The 20,842-nt window shown below is 43.0% G+C and overlaps 1 protein-coding gene across 1 annotated transcript; it reads left to right on the top strand.

Annotated features, from left to right (window-relative positions):
* The first annotated feature begins 882 nt into the window (after positions 1-882).
* LOC117395515 (ubiquilin-4) lies at positions 883-18,935 on the top strand. Its single transcript, XM_059006364.1, has 11 exons — positions 883-1,066; positions 4,817-4,968; positions 6,129-6,310; positions 7,979-8,241; positions 8,811-8,969; positions 10,330-10,558; positions 10,767-10,906; positions 11,509-11,592; positions 11,933-12,048; positions 13,998-14,181; positions 15,833-18,935. The coding sequence occupies exons 1-11, from the start codon at positions 923-925 to the stop codon at positions 15,983-15,985; spliced, it is 1,806 nt and encodes a 601-aa protein (XP_058862347.1). The 5' UTR covers positions 883-922; the 3' UTR covers positions 15,986-18,935.
* Positions 18,936-20,842: the final 1,907 nt, after the last annotated feature.

The following is a 20,842-nucleotide window of genomic DNA, read 5'->3' as shown; positions in this document are numbered from 1 at the left end:
TAAAGTTGAATAGTTGTTTGCCTTTGTCTTATGTAGGTATTCACTTCATTTCAGCCACTAGGATTTCAGTTTACAAAAGCGCCCTTATTTTGAAAACTCAGTGTTGACAGGTATGATGCACTGGTACGACCACACCTGGAATACTGTGTGCAGTTCTGGTCCCCATATCATAAGAAAGACATTGAGGCATTGGAGAGAATACAGAGGAGAGCAACATGATTAATTCCAGGATTGAAGGGTATGTCCTATGAAGATAGACTGAAAGAGTTGAATCTGTATAACCTAGAAAGAAGGAGTCAGAGGCAACCTAATAGAGGTATTTCAAATTGTCAAGGGGTTTAACACAGTAACTGCTGAGAATTATTTTCACAGGTCACAGAGAACAGAACCAGGGGCCCTGGGTGGAAGCTGAAGAACAGCATATTCAGAACCGAGGGGAGGATATTTATTCACAGAAAGGCTGGTGAACCATTGGAACAGGCTTCAGAGGTGTTGAAGCAGAGACTCTCTGATCCTTCAAGAATAGACTGGATGCTGTCATGAACAATATTGTATACCCCTCTCTGAGACCACAATAAGACCTTTAGCTAGCCACCTGGAGGAAGGGCGGTCTGTCTAGCTACAGACTCCCAGAGGTTTCATTTCCCCTGCTAACCTGGTTATTGGGTTTTGTTCTGCTGAGTGCTAACGGATCGCGCTGGCACCAAACCGAGTGAGCATTGTAGATGGGCCGAATGGCCTTTCCTCGGTCTTGAATTTCGCATGTTCTTATGTTCTGATAACTTGCAGTAACACCTCCCAGCCACCGGGCTCCCCCAGTCGCGATGCGAGCCTCTAGTCCCCTGAGCTCGCGGCGGGTTTATTACCTCTTGCCGGCGCCGCATTCCTTGTCAGTGACTCAGTGATTATAGGAGGAGTAAAGATGGCGGACAGCGGTAGAACAGACCCCGTTAATAATAACAATAATAAAAATACCGCCTCAGAGGAGAATATTATCAGGGTCACGGTCAAAACCCCTAAAGATAAGGAGGAGATTGCGATCCAGGAGGACGCCTCGGTTACTCAGGTGAGTGAAAATGCATTTGAATCAGTCAGGGACGTATCCAGTGTGCGTGTGTCTGTCCCAGTCCGGAGGCACTGCTGGATGAACTGGGCGGCGGGGGCGCTTCTTTTAGCGTTTTATTTCCATTTTAAAATGTAATTGACTGAATAATTCCGCCAAATAGTAACGCATACATAGCAAATACACCTGAGTAGCCATAAAAATAGTGTTTGTGACGAAAACGTGTACGCAAAAAAATATACCGGTATTTTTAATGGACGTGTACATACATTACACGAATATATTATTTCAAATTGTGTTAAAGTAAAACTAAACGTTTTAGTGTTTTAGGTATTCTTGAGAAATATCATTGTTAGCTACCTTTTCAGTATTCGTGGACGATGTCCTTTTTTTCACTAAAGTGTTGAAAATGGTTGCCGTGGTAATGACTAAACGACTGTGAAGTATATATGTTTAATTATAACGAGAAGGCTCCCTCGGCGTTTTGATTCAGTGTGGTGTGTGGGTATTGGATAATTATGTAATTATATATATATATATATATATATATATATATATATATATATATATATATAACACCTCGTAGTGTGTTATTCTTTGACTAGGCTAGGTGAAAGAATGCTGATGAGTAATGGTCTCCACTTCCTAGCAAAGGGATACATTTTTAATAGTATTTTTGAGACGTAACCAATGTGGCAAATGATAATTATAATTCTGTACATTTAATATATAAATACATCCGTGATTCAAGCCCGCTTTCACAAAACTGAACTTTGGTCGTTATACAACAGAGCAAAATATTGCTTGTCAAAAATATTAACCCCTGCCTGTTCAGAGTGAACAGATAATCCCACCGCGTGAGAATTCAGAGTTGGAGATGTGCAGAACAATGAGGTGAGATAATCCCACTGAAAGGTATAGACTGTTTTTTTTATTTTCTAAACAAAAGGGTTTTTTTGGGGGGGGAAGGGATACAAATGTCACCAGCGTTTTGAATGACGATACGCGAACAACATTTTCAGTTTATATTTTAAGACCTTCTTCTGCCAAGGTAACTTTAATTGTAAAGGTAATTCTAAATGACAAGGCTGTCGTCGTTTTCCCCAGTACAATTATCATAACATGAAGCAGAAAAGTTTCATACCATTTTAGAAAGAAAAAAAAATCCTTTATAGTAAACCAGCAATAGAGATAGCCTAGGTACCCTAATCACAAAGATGAGTGTTACTGGTTTAAGAATACTGTGCTAAGATTTAACCATGAACAAACTTACAGCTGGTACTTAAAGTGCTTACTAACAAGTGTGATCCCCGGTGTCTTTGTTCTTAAGGGACAGGACAACAGAAACATGACTGGGATAACAATCCTCCTTTCGTTTTGATGATTTATTGTGTTAAGAAAAAGGATTGCTGATCAGATTGCCAGCTCAGTCACTATTAGTTCCAAGTAGAATAGTGACACACGAATAAGTACATGATTCATTGATGTGTGATGCTGCAGTCTGAGGTTGAGGATGCAATCCTTGTTCTTGATGAGTAATGTATTTATCAGGGCAATATGGCCCCATAGTCCACTTCCTTGGATTGCTAAATATCTCAGAAGCTATTTGTTTATAAGGACCATTTCCTAAAACCTTTGAGTTTTTCTTTTAATAATGCTTTAGAAAAAGAGTAACTAACTCTCTCAAACAATTGAAAAATGGGCCAGTGCTTTAGAACTGCACTAAACAAAAAATAAGTGTGCTTAAAATTGTCCTTAGTTTTGTGAATGGGGCTCATACTTTCCAAGCAAGATCCAGAGTTAAATGTGTCAGCTGCACTGTAAGATTACCATTTGAATACAAATATTGTACCGCTACTGGTTATTGTGATACTTTTCCAAAATTGTATCCCACAACTGTATGATTGAGATTCAATCTTTGTAGTTTTGTTTTAATGATACTAGGTGGTGGAAGCTGATACTCAATTAGGGCAGGGCGGGTGTTCACTTTTTAAATGTCTGCACATTCTCATCAAGGTATTGGATATGAAGGGGGCGTTTTTCACTCTGCAATAAGATAACATGCTGAAGTATAGAAGGTGTGCGGTCATTGAAGAAATCCCAGCATCTGCACTATTGTGAGACATGAATATCTGATCACTGGCAAGTCAGAGACTGTTTAACCAAATATACTTATTAAGATAAAGCCATCACCGCAAAGATCTTGTGAACTTTTACATATTGTACATGTGTCAGATTAGCTTGCTACTACTGTTTAAAATGTGAACTAAACTGTGCTGTCGTTATTCATTAAGTATTGTAGTGCTGGGACCAACATGGAATTTTCATGTTCGGATATTCGTTCGTTTTCAGAACGTTATCAAAGCCATTATACTGTAGCGTGCACGGGGGTAGGGGGCAGGGCTGGTAGGTGACGCAATCAAATATGAAGACATAAGCCCGATACCAGCTCCTGCAAGGGAGCCGGCTCTCTTGTACAGAGGTATTGCTTCAGAGCGGGAGGTCCCGGGTTCGGATGCCAACCTCCACCTGTGATGAGCCCCTGCCTGCGGGAACTGCGGTCGCCACAATATGTAACACTGTATTAAAATTGAAAAATAGCCCAGAAATAAGGATTTACTTTACCCTTGTGAATTAACTACAAAACAAAGAAAGCAGTACAGTAGTTAAATCGTGTGTTTATTTCAAGTAAAAACAAAGCAGACGATGCATCTTTTGCAAGTATGACCTGTATCATATTGATTGACTCGCTTCCTAAATATCTATAGTGACAGCAGCGACAAGCAAGGGAAAGAGCAGCGGCTGCAGCAGGCTAAATCCCGCTGCCGACCTCCACGACAATATATATAAAATCTTACACAGATAAAATCATTTCTGATGGACGCAGGCATTTTTTTTTGCCTTTGAATACATGTTAAAAAAAAAAATGTGCGTTTGGATATTTGTCCCAGCACTAGTATGTTTACTATTATTATCGTACGTTCTTTATTGGTTACTGAATCTGTTAGTTTCACACTCACATTAACACTCATCTTGGACTACCTTAAGGTAACATCAGGCAGTCCAAGACTAGTGCTAATCGGGTTTTGTGATCCCAGACGCATGAGAAACACTGTTTTTAATGTGGCGGTACTCAATTCCTACCCCCTTGCACGTTTATATCTGGGTGTCCTTAAATAGAAGCGTCCCATCTTCAGATACCTGCTCACCATCTAAACGCACCATAATGATGGGTGGCATCCTTTTGCTGTCAATCCTGTTTTTCCCAATGAGGTGCACAGTCTAGACTGGCTGTAGTGGGCTCATTCCAGCTCAAGTGGTTTAGTAGTTTTCTCTACTCATGCTTGAGGATACAGAAGAGTGTTGGGATGATGTGGGATTTCAATTTTTCATGTAAAAATATTATTTTTAATAACTGAAAGACAAAATTAACATGTGTACCATATTGCAGTAAAAATATCTCACTGAAGTAAAATAAACCTGCTATCCCATCATATTACCTTTTAAAGAAAGGAGAGGAACATTCTTCCATAGAGTAGATTGCTTTTATTTGCTGTTCATTCATTTCTTTGATGCAGCCATTTATAAATTCTGTTATATGAATGAATGGCCACGAACACGTTTCAAGCAGTATTTGTTTGAATATTTGTGTTCCAGCTCTCCTACCTATCCACACGAGTGACCCCTGTGTGGCCCGGGAGCCAGTACAGTTTTTAGATCAGAGCTAACAAGGGGCTTGTTTTGTGCTTCCAGTTTAAAGAGGAGATCTCGCGGAGGTTCAAAGCCAAGCAGGACCAGCTGGTGTTGATCTTCGCTGGGAAAATCCTGAAAGACGGGGACACTCTGAATCAGCACGGCATCAAGGATGGCTTGACTGTCCACCTGGTCATCAAGACTGCGCAGAAGTGAGTAGCCGGCTTCCCCAAAGGGACTGGCATGCTGGTGGTGGAGGCTAGCACATGCAAATGAGCACCGAAAAAACACACTGAAGCCTGGAAGGAAGCTTCAGAAACAAGGGCCAGAGAAGGAGTTTCTAGAGGTCAAATTTACTATAAAAGTCTGTGCTGCTTTTAATTGCAATATTCATCATTTTATTTTCTTTGTTATTTTGTATGCTGAAAAGTACATTTATTACAAATAATTTATCACTTGCAGTATAGTATTAGTGTTCTGAAAGCTACAATAGAATACAATGAAGACTGTTCTTGCAGGGGTGTTTTGAGCTTAACTGTACATACCTGGACTTACACATACAACACTCCTTTTGTAGAGGTATCTTCCAATAAAAGCACACAGGATATGGCTGAAGCTGCTACACAATGGTTTTAAACTATTCCCTATAAAAAAGAATAAGCACAACTGCACCTGTTTGTCTACAATCGGGCTTTAATTTGAACTGTAATTTAATTGGACAAGGAAATATTACTTTATTGCAAATGGCTTTATTGGACTGAGAAAGGGTAGATGAGAGAAATTACTGCCAATGGAGAAAGTTGCAGTTAATGTTGAAACATTTTTAATGGGATCGATGACCGAAAACTAGGTCCTAGCTTTCTTTTTTGATTTGGTCCCCACAGTATCTCCCCAATTGGGTCATGTGGTGCTGCAGTATAGGATATGGGGACAGTCTGTTCATGTTACAGGAGCTGAAACCTGATTTCTGGGTTTGATTTCATTTAGTGTTTGAGACCAAAAACAAAAGCAGTCAGTACTGTACGCAGCGGGATAAAAAAGGATAATATTATTAAAGCAAGCATGTGTAACATCCATCCCCCTTTGCCACATCTGTAGATAAAAAATAAGATCTGTTTGTATGATAAAGTGGATGACCGTGATGTTTATTAATGATATGTACAGAAGAGTATAGAATAAGGATTAAGTTTCATGACAATTTGAGAAGCGATTTGTTAAATATGTACACATATAAGTGTGAAATACAAAATGGAGAGAGACCCTGGAATATCCACATAATTTGAAATTCAATAATGTTAACCAAGTTTCGTGACAATAGGATAAGAGGTTGCCAGTACAGAGTGTTGAGGGGTGTGTTGTGTTTCACCTCCAGGACTGCAGATGGCTCCTCCTCGCAGCCCTCCACCTCCTCCAGCTCCTCTGCCCCCCAGGTGAGCAGCAGCAGCAGCCCCAGCCCTGCCAGCCCTAACCCAGCCTCCAGCACCACAGCCAGCTCCACCAGCGCCGGGGGCCCTGAGGCCGGGACCGGACCCGCACAGCCTCCCTCCATACTAAGTAAGTGAGCATGCCGGAGCTAAACGAACCCCTTCACCTTCTCCCTGGTCAGTGATCCTGTCCCTGCCGAAGCTAAACGAACCCCTTCACCTTCTCCCTGGTCAGTGATCCTGTCCCTTCCTGAGCTAAACAAACCCCTTCACCTTCTCCCTGGTCAGTGATCCTGTCCCTGCCGGAGCTAAACGAACCCCTTCACCTTCTCCCTGGTCAGTGATCCTGTCCCTGCCGAAGCTAAACAAACCCCTTCACCTTCTCCCTGGTCAGTGATCCTGTCCCTGCCGAAGCTAAACGAACCCCTTCACCTTCTCCCTGGTCAGTGATCCTGTCCCTGCCGAAGCTAAACGAACCTCTTCACCTTCTCCCTGGTCAGTGATCCTGTCCCTGGCGACGTGCAGGTTGCGTTATGATGCGTATCACTGTACATGTGGGGTCCTGATGGACTGCCTGTGTGGTGCATGAGGTCATACCATCATTTAATAAAGGACTTCATTCAGGAACCACTTGGTGAATTACAACGAGCTGTGTTGTGGTCTTGTATCGTGATGCATGACTCCTATACAAAACGGTACATTGTGTAAAAGTGTTGCGATTAATGCATACACAGTGAATCATTAAACCCAGAGTTATTTCACTCATAAGGATGTCGTACTACAGTACTCCATACACATTCATTGTGACCGATATCTATATAAAAATCTATTTTATACTTAATTGTGTAATGCAGTGATGGAAATACAGCTCCTATTGCATAGCAGTTTGATCCATTCCGGGTTTTACTAAGAGCTTAACAAGCCACACCTGAGCTTGTTACCTATACACTGTAGCTCATATTAAAACCTGGAATGCGTTAAACTCCAATGCTGTAGGAGTCTCATTTCCGTCCAGGTACCGCGTCTAAGTTTTTTATTTTCACGGATCCAGTATACAGCTATGGCCAAAAGTTTTGCATCCCCTAAAATTTTAGAAGTGAGACATAATTAAAAAAAAAAAAAAAACACGATATGAACATAATTTATCTTATTTAACATCTTGGGGCAGCAGTGTGGAGTAGTGGTTAGGGCTCTGGACTCTTAACCGGAGGGTCGTGGGTTCAATCCCAGGTTGGGAACACTGCTGCTGTACCCTTGAGCAAGGTACTTTACCTAGATTGCTCCAGTAAAAACCCAACTGTATAAATGGGGAATTGTATGTAAAAATAATGTGATATCTTGTAACAATTGTGAGCCGCCCTGGATAAGGGCATCGGCTAAGAAATAAATAATAATAATAATCTTGTAATCAAAGACACTACAAAATGATGTCGCAAAAGTCTACCGGAAGCCATAATAGTAGTACAGTATTTCATGAAATTCATGTTAGATTTTGAAATGTCACATTTTTCAATTTGTCAGTTTTTGGTTAAGTATTTGGAAAACTACAAAGCGGTATGTAATTCAATATATTGATGTAATATTATTCAGCAGGTTTCATTCAACTTTATGAAGCAGTATTAGTTCATTTTATATGGTGATGCAAACCTTTTGGCCATAGCTGTACATATCATTCATCCGGTATGCTGCTTTAATGTTAGCTAACCCCCTCTCTCTAACCCCCAGCTGGTTTTGGGGACCTGGCTAGTCTGGGCATGTTTAATGTTGCTCTAACCCCTATAACCCTGTCTCAACCCAGCTGGTTTCGGGGACCTGGCTAGTCTGGGCAGCCTGGGCATGGGCTCTGCTAACTTCATGGAGCTGCAGCAACAGATGCAGCGTCAGCTCATGTCTAGTCCGGAGATGCTGTCCCAGATCATGGAGAACCCGCTGGTGCAGAACATGATGTCCAACCCAGACCTCATGCGCCAGATGATCGTCGCCAACCCCCAGATGCAGCAACTGATGGAGCGCAACCCCGAAATCAGCCACATGCTCAACAACCCTGAGCTCATGAGGCAGGTGTGTGTCTGGAGGAGAGAGGGAGGGGTATCTGAAATGTGTCCTGCTCTGCAGGGCTTGAACTGCCACCAGCCCTGCATCCAATCATTGGGTTCAGAACACCCTTTGTGTAGGTTCTGTGAAGCAGAAAATATTTGCAGACTTTTAATAAAAGTGAAATTAGTTAATATTTCTTGCCAGCAAACGTTTCATGTTTTGCAGTGTTATTGAAGTGTGTCAGGTGCTTGAACAGTCAGGCCCCTGGTAAACCTGCACTTCTCTGCACAGCATGAATAAATCCCACCTGCCAGACTGTAGGTTTACTAACAGAGTTTGTTAAGCTGTAGAGGAGCAGGAGGGTATTTAACTTCAAACTCCTGGCTCCTGATTTATTAAAGTAATACAAACTGAAGGTTTGAAACCTAGTGCTAGTGTGAGCTTCAAGCCCTGCTACATGGTCAGCACTGTAACTTTCTTTTCTTTCTTCTCTCATTGTGTCCTGCGCCTTGTAGCCCTTTCAGGTTTTGTGGGTGCAGTAGAGTTTTGTGTTGGCCATGTGTAATGTGAGACTGTGCCCTGTGCCCTGGCAGACGATGGAGTTGGCGCGGAACCCAGCGATGATGCAGGAGATGATGAGGAACCAGGACAGAGCGCTCAGTAACCTGGAGAGCATCCCGGGGGGCTACAACGCGCTGCGCAGGATGTACACAGACATACAGGAGCCCATGTTCAGCGCGGCCCGGGAACAGGTAGGACTGCAGGGAGGCTGCTGCTGCTGGATCCTGGGCTCATTCAGAGGGCTGTGCAGATACTCTGGGCTTCCATATAATGATCTTTAACATGTTTCAAGCCGGCAGATGTTAATCAGAACAGAAATAAACCTGTTTAAGTGTTGCCAAACTCCAAATTGTGCTTCTCCCCATTATATTGCTGAGTACCAATCAACGATAATAGGCAAATAAGCTAAAATAGTGTCTCTCGAATCAAGGGGCGTGAAAGTTCATTGGACACAAGTCCTCAATACGAAATTATTGAACACTGCTTAGAACAGTCGGGTCTCAAGCTGTTAGATAAGTTTGTATTTAATCTCGCTGCTGAAGACGCTGAGATAGATAAATAATAGTTTTTGCTCAAGATCCAACTTCTTAACTTTATGGTATGTTTAGCCTACCTTTGTAAAGGGAGTGTGTTTGAAACAAAGTATAGGTACTTGTGTATATGTAACGCATGTTGAAGGAATCGCTTGAGTGTCTGCACACTGGTACTGATTTTCTGTTAGAAAGTCAAGTAGACAGTAGAGCTGCCTGAAGCACTCGGTGCATCCCTCTGATTGAGCTCTACAGCAGGGAGCTGCAGACACCCAGGTGTGGGTGAAGGTGTTGATTGGGCCCTCATTCCAATTGAAACAATGAAACAAACAGCTGCTTGCTGCACCCCAGGGGCCAGTAGGAATGGTAGTTATTATAAAACAAATCTGTGTGTTCATTGACTCTTCGCAGCATTAGGAAGCTGAAAGTTATTTTTCATTTTAATCATTGCAATGGGATTCTGCCAAGAAAAGTACGCATTTAATGTTGTACCATTCACGGGGTTCAATATTCTAAAGTAATTGTAGCTAACAAAATAATTCCATCAATCACACTCATTTTGCACTTCTCAAATGTGCAGTTTTTAAACAAGCAACCTTGTATTTAATTTTAAAACCGACACTTGGTTCTGCACTGGGTTAAAGAAAGCTCTGGCTGCTTGCTTTGTTACCACCCCAGCAGTGTCTCCTGGGTCATGTTACTGGCTGAAAGCGTCTCTCAATAGGAGAAGCAGCTGATTGGTTCCTGACAGGGGTGGGGGCAATTTCACCCTCCAGGTGAAGTGACCCAGGAAGTACTAAAAGCACATACCAGGCGTCCTGTTTGAAAATGAAAATTTGCGTTTGCTAAAACGTGCGTCTCTTTCAAAACTGCACTTTTAAGTAATGAATGGACGCACACAGTGGAGAAAATTCATGGCTCTTTTGTTGGCTACAATTACTTTGAGCTTAGTCTATGCTGTGTACATGGGGGAAACTTTAACAAGCAAATCCATCAGCAATTTCTCTTTTCGCTTCCCCAGTTCGGTAACAACCCCTTCTCTGCACTGGGAGGGAACGCGGAAGGATCAGGAGTCCAGCCACAGCGGACAGAGAACAGGGAGCCCCTCCCCAACCCCTGGGGTCCCCCCGGCACTGCGGCCCCCACATCGAGCACAGAGGGAGAGGGGGGCACCACCCCGACACCCCAGAGCGGGACCACCCCCAGCATCTCCAACCCCCTGGGCATCAATGCATCCAGCCTGGGCAACGGTACTACCCTCTTCTGACCCCCTTTGTTAAAAGTACAGCAATGAGAGATCTAGTCATGTGTCAGAATCTGGGCTTGTTTGGATGTAGGTCCAGGGGATCGTTTTCACGGTTCTGATTAGCTCTGGTTTTGTTTTTTTCACATTTCTTGTGTATCGGCTTGTGTTGCTGTGCGATTCTTACATTGACACTCCCGCCCCTTTTTCTTCAGGCATGTTTAACAGCCCCGGCATGCAGAGCCTGATGCAGCAGATCTCAGACAGCCCTCAGCTCATGCAGAACATGCTGTCCGCTCCCTACATGCGCAGCATGATGCAGTCCCTGGCACAGAACCCTGACTTCGCAGCGCAGGTTTGTGACCACCAGGTGGAGCCGGCCCCTCGGCAGTGCAGGGACGGCAGCCTGTGACTTGTGTCCTTTTCATGATACCTTTTTTATTTAATTTGTTTTATTAGCTGAGGTTACTTCTAAAAGGATACATTTTAATAATATTTTATAATTTCATATCTGTTATTATCCTCTTTGTATGCTCTTTTATGTATAGTTAGGGTTTATGATTTTCACTTCAGATGTTTTTTTCAGAAGCAACCCTATGGTTAAAGAGTAGTCAGTACTGGTAAATAATCTGAGCAGAAACTCACTATTCTGGGAATGCACATGGTACATGATCCATTTAATGAATCTGGTACTATTTCAAAGAGGGGTCAGGATGTTGAGCCAAATTCCATGACAGCTTGGAGTAACCTGCTGTGTGTGTACATGTGTGTGTGCGTGATTTCATTTGAGTGTCTTCAATCAGCCCACTCTGATCCTATCTGGTAAATAGCAAAGTATCAAGAAAGCACTGAACTGTGTTGCACATAACTTGTGAAATTTTGAAAACCATAAATTAGTGAAGGGTTCTAACCATGAATGACCCCTCTGTGAATGATGTATTCCTCTCTCTCTCCCAGGTGATGGTGAATAACCCCCTGTTTGCTGGCAATCCACAGCTTCAGGAGCAGTTCAGACACCAGCTCCCGGTCTTTCTTCAGCAGGTAAAAATTAGTTAATTCTATAGGGTGATGCAAAACTTTTGGCCATACAGTAGATGCCAAATTCATTGAAATCTGATATTCTGAAGACCATTTGAGAGCCGGTAGTTTAGAGGGGTCAGACCAAGAGTCTTGACTGACCCGGCCCCTGCAGACTCGTCTGCGCCGGGGACTGACCCGGCCCCTGCAGACTCGTCTGCGCCGGGGACTGACCCGGCCCCTGCAGACTCGTCTGCGCCGGGGACTGACCCGGCTCCTGCAGACTCGTCTGCGCCCGGGACTGACCCGGCCCCTGCAGACTCGTCTGCGCCGGGGACTGACCCGGCCCCTGCTTCCCTTGCAGATGCAGAATCCTGAGGCTCTCTCCGTGATGACAAACCCCCGGGCCATGCAGGCTCTGCTCCAGATCCAGCAGGGGCTCCAGACACTGCAGACTGAGGCACCGGGGCTCATGCCAAGGTAGGGAACAGACTGGCTGCCTTCACTGCACTTCAGCTCTAAGCAACACACCATACTGCATCCCTCTCTCGGCTCTAAACACTAGAGCCACACTACCTCCCTCGCTCTTTCCCTCCCTCTGCTGTAACCACTAGAGCCACACTGCATCCCTCGCTCTTTCCCTCCCTCTGCCGTAACCACTAGAGCCACACTACCTCCCTCGCTCTTTCCCTCCCTCTGCCGTAACCACTAGAGCCACACTACCTCCCTCGCTCTTTCCCTCCCTCTGCTGTAACCACTAGAGCCACACTGCATCCCTTGCTCTTTCCCTCCCTCTGCTGTAACCACTAGAGCCACACTGCATCCCTTGCTCTTTCCCTCCCTCTGCTGTAACCACTAGAGCCACACTGCATCCCTTGCTCTTTCCCTCCCTCTGCTGTAACCACTAGAGCCACACTGCATCCCTTGCTCTTTCCCTCCCTCTGCTGTAACCACTAGAGCCACACTGCATCCCTTGCTCTTTCCCTCCCTCTGCTGTAACCACTAGAGCCACACTGCATCCCTTGCTCTTTCCCTCCCTCTGCTGTAACCACTAGAGCCACACTGCATCCCTTGCTCTTTCCCTCCCTCTGCTGTAACCACTAGAGCCACACTGCATCCCTTGCTCTTTCCCTCCCTCTGCTGTAACCACTAGAGCCACACTGCATCCCTTGCTCTTTCCCTCCCTCTGCTGTAACCACTAGAGCCACACTGCATCCCTTGCTCTTTCCCTCCCTCTGCTGTAACCACTAGAGCCACACTGCATCCCTTGCTCTTTCCCTCCCTCTGCTGTAACCACTAGAGCCACACTGCATCCCTTGCTCTTTCCCTCCCTCTGCTGTAACCACTAGAGCCACACTGCATCCCTTGCTCTTTCCCTCCCTCTGCTGTAACCACTAGAGCCACACTGCATCCCTTGCTCTTTCCCTCCCTCTGCTGTAACCACTAGAGCCACACTGCATCCCTTGCTCTTTCCCTCCCTCTGCTGTAACCACTAGAGCCACACTGCATCCCTTGCTCTTTCCCTCCCTCTGCTGTAACCACTAGAGCCACACTGCATCCCTTGCTCTTTCCCTCCCTCTGCTGTAACCACTAGAGCCACACTGCATCCCTTGCTCTTTCCCTCCCTCTGCTGTAACCACTAGAGCCACACTGCATCCCTTGCTCTTTCCCTCCCTCTGCTGTAACCACTAGAGCCACACTGCATCCCTTGCTCTTTCCCTCCCTCTGCTGTAACCACTAGAGCCACACTGCATCCCTTGCTCTTTCCCTCCCTCTGCTGTAACCACTAGAGCCACACTGCATCCCTTGCTCTTTCCCTCCCTCTGCTGTAACCACTAGAGCCACACTGCATCCCTTGCTCTTTCCCTCCCTCTGCTGTAACCACTAGAGCCACACTGCATCCCTTGCTCTTTCCCTCCCTCTGCTGTAACCACTAGAGCCACACTGCATCCCTTGCTCTTTCCCTCCCTCTGCTGTAACCACTAGAGCCACACTGCATCCCTTGCTCTTTCCCTCCCTCTGCTGTAACCACTAGAGCCACACTGCATCCCTTGCTCTTTCCCTCCCTCTGCTGTAAACACTAGTGCCACACTGCATCCCTTGCTCTTTCCCTCCCTCTGCTGTAAACACTAGTGCCACACTGCCTCCCTCCCTTCCAGTCACTCTGCTCTAATCACTAGAGCTACACTGCTTCCTTCTTTCCCAGTCCCTCAGCTCTAACCAGTAGATAGCACTGCTTCTCTCCCAGTCCCTCAGCTCTAAACACCAGGCTTCACCAGGTCTATCCTAATACACAGAATTTTAATCATTTAAAAATGATTTTAGTTTAGAAAAAACGCTGGATGCGTTTTCCAACAGAACACACTTGTTGCTAGACTGTCCCTCCTGCTGCATTGCCTGCTGACCCTGCTTGATTTCTCTCTCTGCAGCCTCACCCCCGGAGGTTTGCCGACGGTCCCCCTGCCCACAGGTGGCAGTGTGGCCCCCGAGAGTCCGGTCTCCTCGGGGACGGGCCCCACCACGGGCCCCTCTCCACCCGGCGGCCCCCCCAGCTCCCAGCAGCAACTCATGCAGCAGATGCTGCAGATGTTCGCAGGAGGCAGCGGTGCAGCGGTATGGAGTTCAACATTGCAAATGTGCATCTTAAAGCACTGAATTTAGAAATGCTGAAAGAAACTTAATATATTCAAAAACAAATGTTTCAACTAGAAGTCTTAGTCAGCGAAAGCTAGAAAGAAACTTAGCCCCTTCAGGTACAATTGAGTGCTTGTTCAAACAGTTTCTTCTTACTACATTTGAGGGAATCAAGTATCACAAGGAGGAAACTGACAATTTGTGTGACCAGATCCTACCTGTCAGTAAATTAAGCCCTGTTTCATGCGACTCGTTGCAAAAATAATTTAGCATCGTTTTTATTTGTGGGACACATGTCCCTTTACTTCTAAAGGGTTAATAAATTCAATGACAAACCTTTTAGAATGAAAGCCTTTCTCATTTGCAGGCATTGAAAAAGACCGTCTAAACGAAACATTCAAATTGAAGTTTCTTTTTAGTATTTCTAAATTCAGCACTATTGAATTTAACACTAGACCCGCCTAGAACCGCCACGTGGGTCACTTTGACCCATACATTTTTAAACTGCTTCGTTATGAAAATGAAAGACATACTATCGGATACAACTGAAACGTTTTATTCATGAACATCACATCTAACATTTGCATCATAGAAACACTATTTAAATGGAAAATTAAACATAAAAGGCTTTAAATCATTGTTTCTAATACTACATAAAAAGAAAATTGTACTCTATGGAGGAGCGTACGCGTCTGCCAGCTGACTGTGCCTGCATCCAGGAGCTGTGTTGTAAACACAGACGCAGTTCTATTGAACACTATTGTTTAAACACGTGTAAACTGGTACATACAAACCTGTAAAACCAAAATGTTTGTTTTTTTTCTAATAGTAATATAAAAAAATAATATATAACATACGTTTCATATTGGGCACAAGTTGTTATCCTACCTGTCATTTCAATTTGCTGTATGCATCCGAGTGCAGCTTGCCATATTCCAATCAAAATGACTACTTTCAAGATTAAATATTTCCTTCTGATATATTCCCAGTTGCATTTGTGAAACAAAAGGATTGTTGTCTCCCAGGTACATTGAAAAATAAGCAACTAGGCTTTCACTGAGTTTGCATCTTGACAAATCCACAATCATAGCAATCTCTGTCTCGTAGTCAGTCTACAAACAAAGGCTTGAAAAAAAAAACATTTGCTAGGGGTCGTGTCTTGTTTGCTGCATTTACAAAAAAAATATCTTACGTTATATTAAAAAAAGACATGTATTGTAATGCATGGGTCACATTGACCCACGTGGCGGTTCTAGGTAGAACTGTTTATAACTTTATAATTTTTGCGATTCTGGCTATCAAACGTGTCTGGATATGTAATTCATATATTCAGGAAGTGTCAAAAATGGACAACCGCATTCGATTTACAAAGGAAGAGTAATTAACATTTTAAATCCAAAATGGGCCAAATTGACCCGCATGGTGGTTCTAGTGTTAAACCCTGAAACAGTTCCAGGTAAGAAGATTCCTTTGAATATTTGGGTCCATTTTCATTTTAGATTACAGCTGAATTCCACAGTGCAGTATCCATTATAACAGCTCCCCTGCCCTGCCCTGCCCCTGGAATAACAGCCCTCCTGTCCTGCCCTGCCCCTTGAATAACAGCCCTCCTGTGTCCCCTTACCTGCAGACCCAGACCCCAGAGGTGCGGTTTCAGCAGCAGCTGGAGCAGCTCAGTGCCATGGGCTTCATCAACCGGGAAGCCAACCTGCAAGCCCTCATTGCCACCGGGGGAGACATCAACGCTGCTATAGAGAGACTGCTGGGCTCCCAGCCTTCGTAAACCCACAGGAACCTGGGAACGGGGGGGCCGGGGGGGGGGGGGGGGGGTCAATAGGAAACCGTACAATATTAATAATAAATAACAATAACGCAGTGCGCTCATTCACTTTGGAAACAGCAGATTGGTATCAGTAATCGTCAGCCGGCTGTGCGCTTGAGTGGTGGTAATGACGCTCAGATTTATTTTGTTCTAAGCCAATCAGTAAGTGAAATAGCAATGTTTTATTTTTCTCTTGAGACGCCCCCTGAACCCCCTGAAGTTGCTTTAGGTTCCCGCTGCCTTGTTCTGTGCACGTCTCGTCCACATGGTGGTGATTTTTCTTCTAAGGAGCCTTTTATTTTTAACATTTCCCCAACTACCAACCTCGCTGCAGTGTCTTTTGAAACAGTTGATCCTTTTCACTGCATTGCTGTGCTTGTCTGGGTAGGCCTGAATTAAGTCAAAGTTGGCTACACTTTTTTTATAATGGCTATTGTGCTGTCATAATATTGATACAATCCAGGCTTTAGTTGGAGCTGTTGTGTCTCAGTCCATTCCCAATTCAACCCTGGCCTTCTAATCAGTTTAGCAGAGCCTAGTTCAACCAGCTCTCTAACTTTTCAGTTGAACCTCTGTGTTTCATCAGGGTAAGGATTGGAATGGACTGAAGGAGATGTACCAATGTGATGTTTAAAATGCTCAGTACAGACAGTCGGGTGAAAAATTGTTAATGTCCCAGTTTATGAACCAGGAGATGTGAAATCAAATCATGCTCAATTCTATGTAAAAATACATTGTAGCTAAACTGCCAACACCTTCAGACATTGAGTTCCAGCTTTGCATCGGTGTGAATCCAGGCTGGCTCCCCCACTCCCTGGGTCTAACCCTAACCCTTGCTCTTTTTAGTTTTAATGACAGTACAGAGACATCTCAGACTAGCTCCTCACTTGCAGAATAATCTCAGTCATTGCTTGTGTTGTGGATGAGATGAGTGGACTTGGCCCTTCACTAGCTGCTATAGACCACCAGGGGGCCCTAGTTGGTTAGAGTAGACTGACATCAGAGGGAACAGACTGAGTTTGAACACCATGCTTGTAAATACAGTTATATTATAGTATAAGCTTAGTGACTTTGCTGTTGGAAGTTTTGCACCTTGCTGATCCTGCTGTGCTGTATAAAAAAAACCTCTTAAATTGTACAACTTTTTGTAAAGCATAATTATTTTTTTGCTTCATAAATTCAGTCTGTTCACTTTTCTGCATCAACATTATTCACTAATAATAGACCTAGTGCTTGTATAGATTGGGATTTTAACACTTGTATTTACCCAGTGTGAAAGTTTTCGATCCAAACGTAACCCAAAGCACCATTGCGTGATGCAATGCATAAAAACCCTCTGATGTTCATTGTATATCGATAGCCCATTCAACAAAACTCCTGCCCTCTGGTGCCTGACTTAGGACAGTGAAACAGAAGATGTTCCTCACGTCTAGCTCTTTTTAAAATGTTTTCATTTCTTACTGCTACGTGCTTGTTCTGTCTGTTTTACTGTCATTTTAAAGTGATGCTGCTTTAGGGATGTACCATTAGTCAGGGATGTCCAGCGCTGGCTCTTCCACTCCTGGTCTTTGTTCCAACGCTGTTCTGACTTGTTTAACTGAACCAATTACACCTCCATCCAGACCTTAAAGTTGTTCATTATATCATTTTACCAGTTAAACCTGGAGTGGAACGGCCCTCCAGGACAGGGATGGGACACCCCTGATTTATGCGAGTTCCTCTACTTCAGAAACCCAGGCTGGTGCCAAATCAGTCAGCTCAGTCTAAGCATCTGCATCAACAGGCATTTTGTATTAGACTGCTGAGCTATACTTGTGCAGGCAGTATATTATAAACCCATGATAGTGACCAACATGGTCAGGACTTTAGTTAATGGTTAAGTCTCAGTTTTGGACAGGGCAATATACCCTTCATTCACTCCACAGAAACAAACCTTTTCCTGTTACTATAGAACATTAGCTTTTGTATTCATATACTTGCCCAAAGCAGTTATTCTTTGACAAATAATAAAACAGACCAAACAAGCACAATTTTAAGAGTGAAAATGGCTTGCAAAATGTAACTGATTTGGAGTCTTGAGCAGCCTGATGTATTTCTCATCCCAGGCTACCTCTGGAACTGGCATTTGCATTTCCAACCTGATATTTTAACATAACCCTGTAACTTTAATCACTCAGTCATATGATATACAAGTTGTGCTAAAAGACATTAAAACAGACACGTTAGTAACCTTCTCTTTGTTTTTTGTTTTTTAGTGCACTTGGTTGTAGAATAAACATGTATTTCATGTTACATTTGACATCTTTGAAAATGTTGCTCTAAAACTACCTTTTTGCTCTTTAGTACTACTTTAAAACAGCAGTAAGTTATTTAAAAAATAAATATTATTTATTACATTTAGATCATTTAAATATTGCCAAGGTATGCCAGAACAGCTTCTTCCAAATTGGGGGGAGGGGGAGGAAATCAAATGTTTAACCATTTGCTGCTATTCTTGATTGTTTAGACACACACACACACACACACACCCTTACCTACCTTTGCATCCATTCCATACAATCATTCAAAATGTCTGTCTAGCCTATATAAAAACCCAACCAGCTTTCTGTGTTCCGGGATCTCCAGTTTCACACATTGGGCTTTCAAGTGTTAAAACTCTTTTGTCTTAGTAAAATCGGTCTGGGGTATGACCAAATAATGTGGGTTAAAAAATGTAGTCATTTCTTGCAGACCATTTGGAATACAGCTGGGACAAAATAATTCCCCCGAAATGAGCGTGCAGTTGATTGCTGCGTCGCTATTCTAGGTGAAAGCAAGTCGGTTACTATGAAGACTTACCATCGCCATACTGCTTTCCATTGGTTTTTTTCCCCCTTCGATTATTTTTAAATAAATAAAGTTTTAAGCAATATTCCAGCTCTGTTCTTTTTCTTTTGCTTAGCTTACCAAGGAGAGGAATAGATCAGCTGTTGCTGGCTTCCTGTCCTCTATTCTGATCAGAAATCTAAAGCTATAAGAACTACAATCCATAACTGTTGAACACTCAGTAGTGCTGAATTTAGAAAAACTCAAACTTATTACTGGACGTGTTTTACAGTGTCTTGAAAAAGACTTCTCGTGGAAACGATTGTCACAGTATTGCATTTCTTTTAGTATTTCTAAAAACTTTAAGAAGGCGCCAGACAAAATGTTCATCGACTTTACCTTAAACCATGACTTTAAAAATACAATTCCGGGATAGAAATTAAAACAAAATAAACTTTATTACAAAACCATTAGAAAGAATAAATGTAATTTTTTTTTTTTTTTTTTTTTTTTTGCTGCTGTACAGTAGGGGTTTGTATCCAAAACTGCTCAATCTGCGTGTCTTGAGCTGCAAGTCAAACCCAGGCAGAGCTTAATGATGAGGCACATTGTTGAGGTAAAGCTGTGCTGTAGGAGTTTCTGTGTAAATGCAGAATGCAATCTTGGAGAATGCTAGTCTGCTTACCTGTGTGGCTTTTTAGTTTGACTACATCCATAAAACTTTATAAGTGAGCGAATATAAAGTTAATAAGAAACACTGCTCCAAATTACTATGTTCAATGACTACGAAATCAAATGTACAATTGAAGACTTACATTATTTGAATTTAAGTTTCCTCCAGTATTTCTATAAATAAACCTGATTGTGTTTTGCAAGGTGTAAAAGGGGCTTGAACCAAGGATTTTAAATATATTTTACTAGCATCTGCAGCATTGTCACTGGCCCCTTTGTGTTTGTCTGCTTGCTCTTTAATACTTTGCAGAGATACAGATCTTCTTTTTAAATACGACTGAAATGTGCAATCCTCTCCTGATTGGATAAACCACAAACCAGAGCTACAGCAAGCACTTGTGTAGCAGGAGGCAGCAGTACGTTCTTGTTCTACAGTGTGGTCTTTAAGAGATCTACACGTCTTATAATAAAGGATGAAAACGAGCAGACACAAAATACTGCCATCAAAAGAAAAGGAGGCCCAGTGATGAGGCAAAAAAAAAATCAATTTTTAAATCCTGTTTAGAACGTTATATGAAGTTTATAAAAAGAAATGTAAAAAGTACTTTCATATAATGATATCAATAGGATTTTTGCCACATCCACATCTCCCCACTGCTATAACACACATATACACATCTCCCCACTGCTATAACACACATATCCACATCTCCCCACTGCTATAACACATATACACATCTCCCCACTGCTATAACACACATATCCACATCTCCCCACTGCTATAACACACATATACACATCTCCCCACTGCTATAACACACATATACACATCTCCCCACTGCTATAACACACATACACACATCTCACTGCTATAACACACATATCCACATCTCCCCACTGCTATAACACACATATACACATCTCCCCACTGTTATAACACACATATCAACATCTCCCCGCTGCTGTAACACACCATTTCAAAATGCTTTGTCAATTAAAGTGACTGGAGATCACAAGCATAAACAGTTTTTTTTGTTTTTTGGTTTTTTTTTAAGGTAACTGAAGCTAAAAACTCAATGAAGCCTTTTTATTAGCTAACAGCATTATCACCACTGTCTCTGTGCTGAGGGTTTTAATTTGCGTGTGTGTTGTGTTTTCAGCATACTGTACAGGCATTTCTCTAAAATACAAAGCTTTAGATTCACTTTGTGTTGTCGGTCACATGGAGTAAATGTGACTTAGAGATTATGTACCAGGAAGCAGCAACACTATTTAAATCTAATGCAAACTCCTGGAACCAAAACATAATTGCAATTATATATATATATATAGAGAGAGAGA

The sequence above is a fragment of the Acipenser ruthenus genome, chromosome 32 (genome assembly GCF_902713425.1).
Source record: "Acipenser ruthenus chromosome 32, fAciRut3.2 maternal haplotype, whole genome shotgun sequence".
NCBI lineage: Eukaryota > Metazoa > Chordata > Actinopteri > Acipenseriformes > Acipenseridae > Acipenser > Acipenser ruthenus.
The sequence above is the reverse complement of the archived record's forward strand: the minus strand, read 5'-3'. Positions and strand labels throughout refer to the sequence as shown.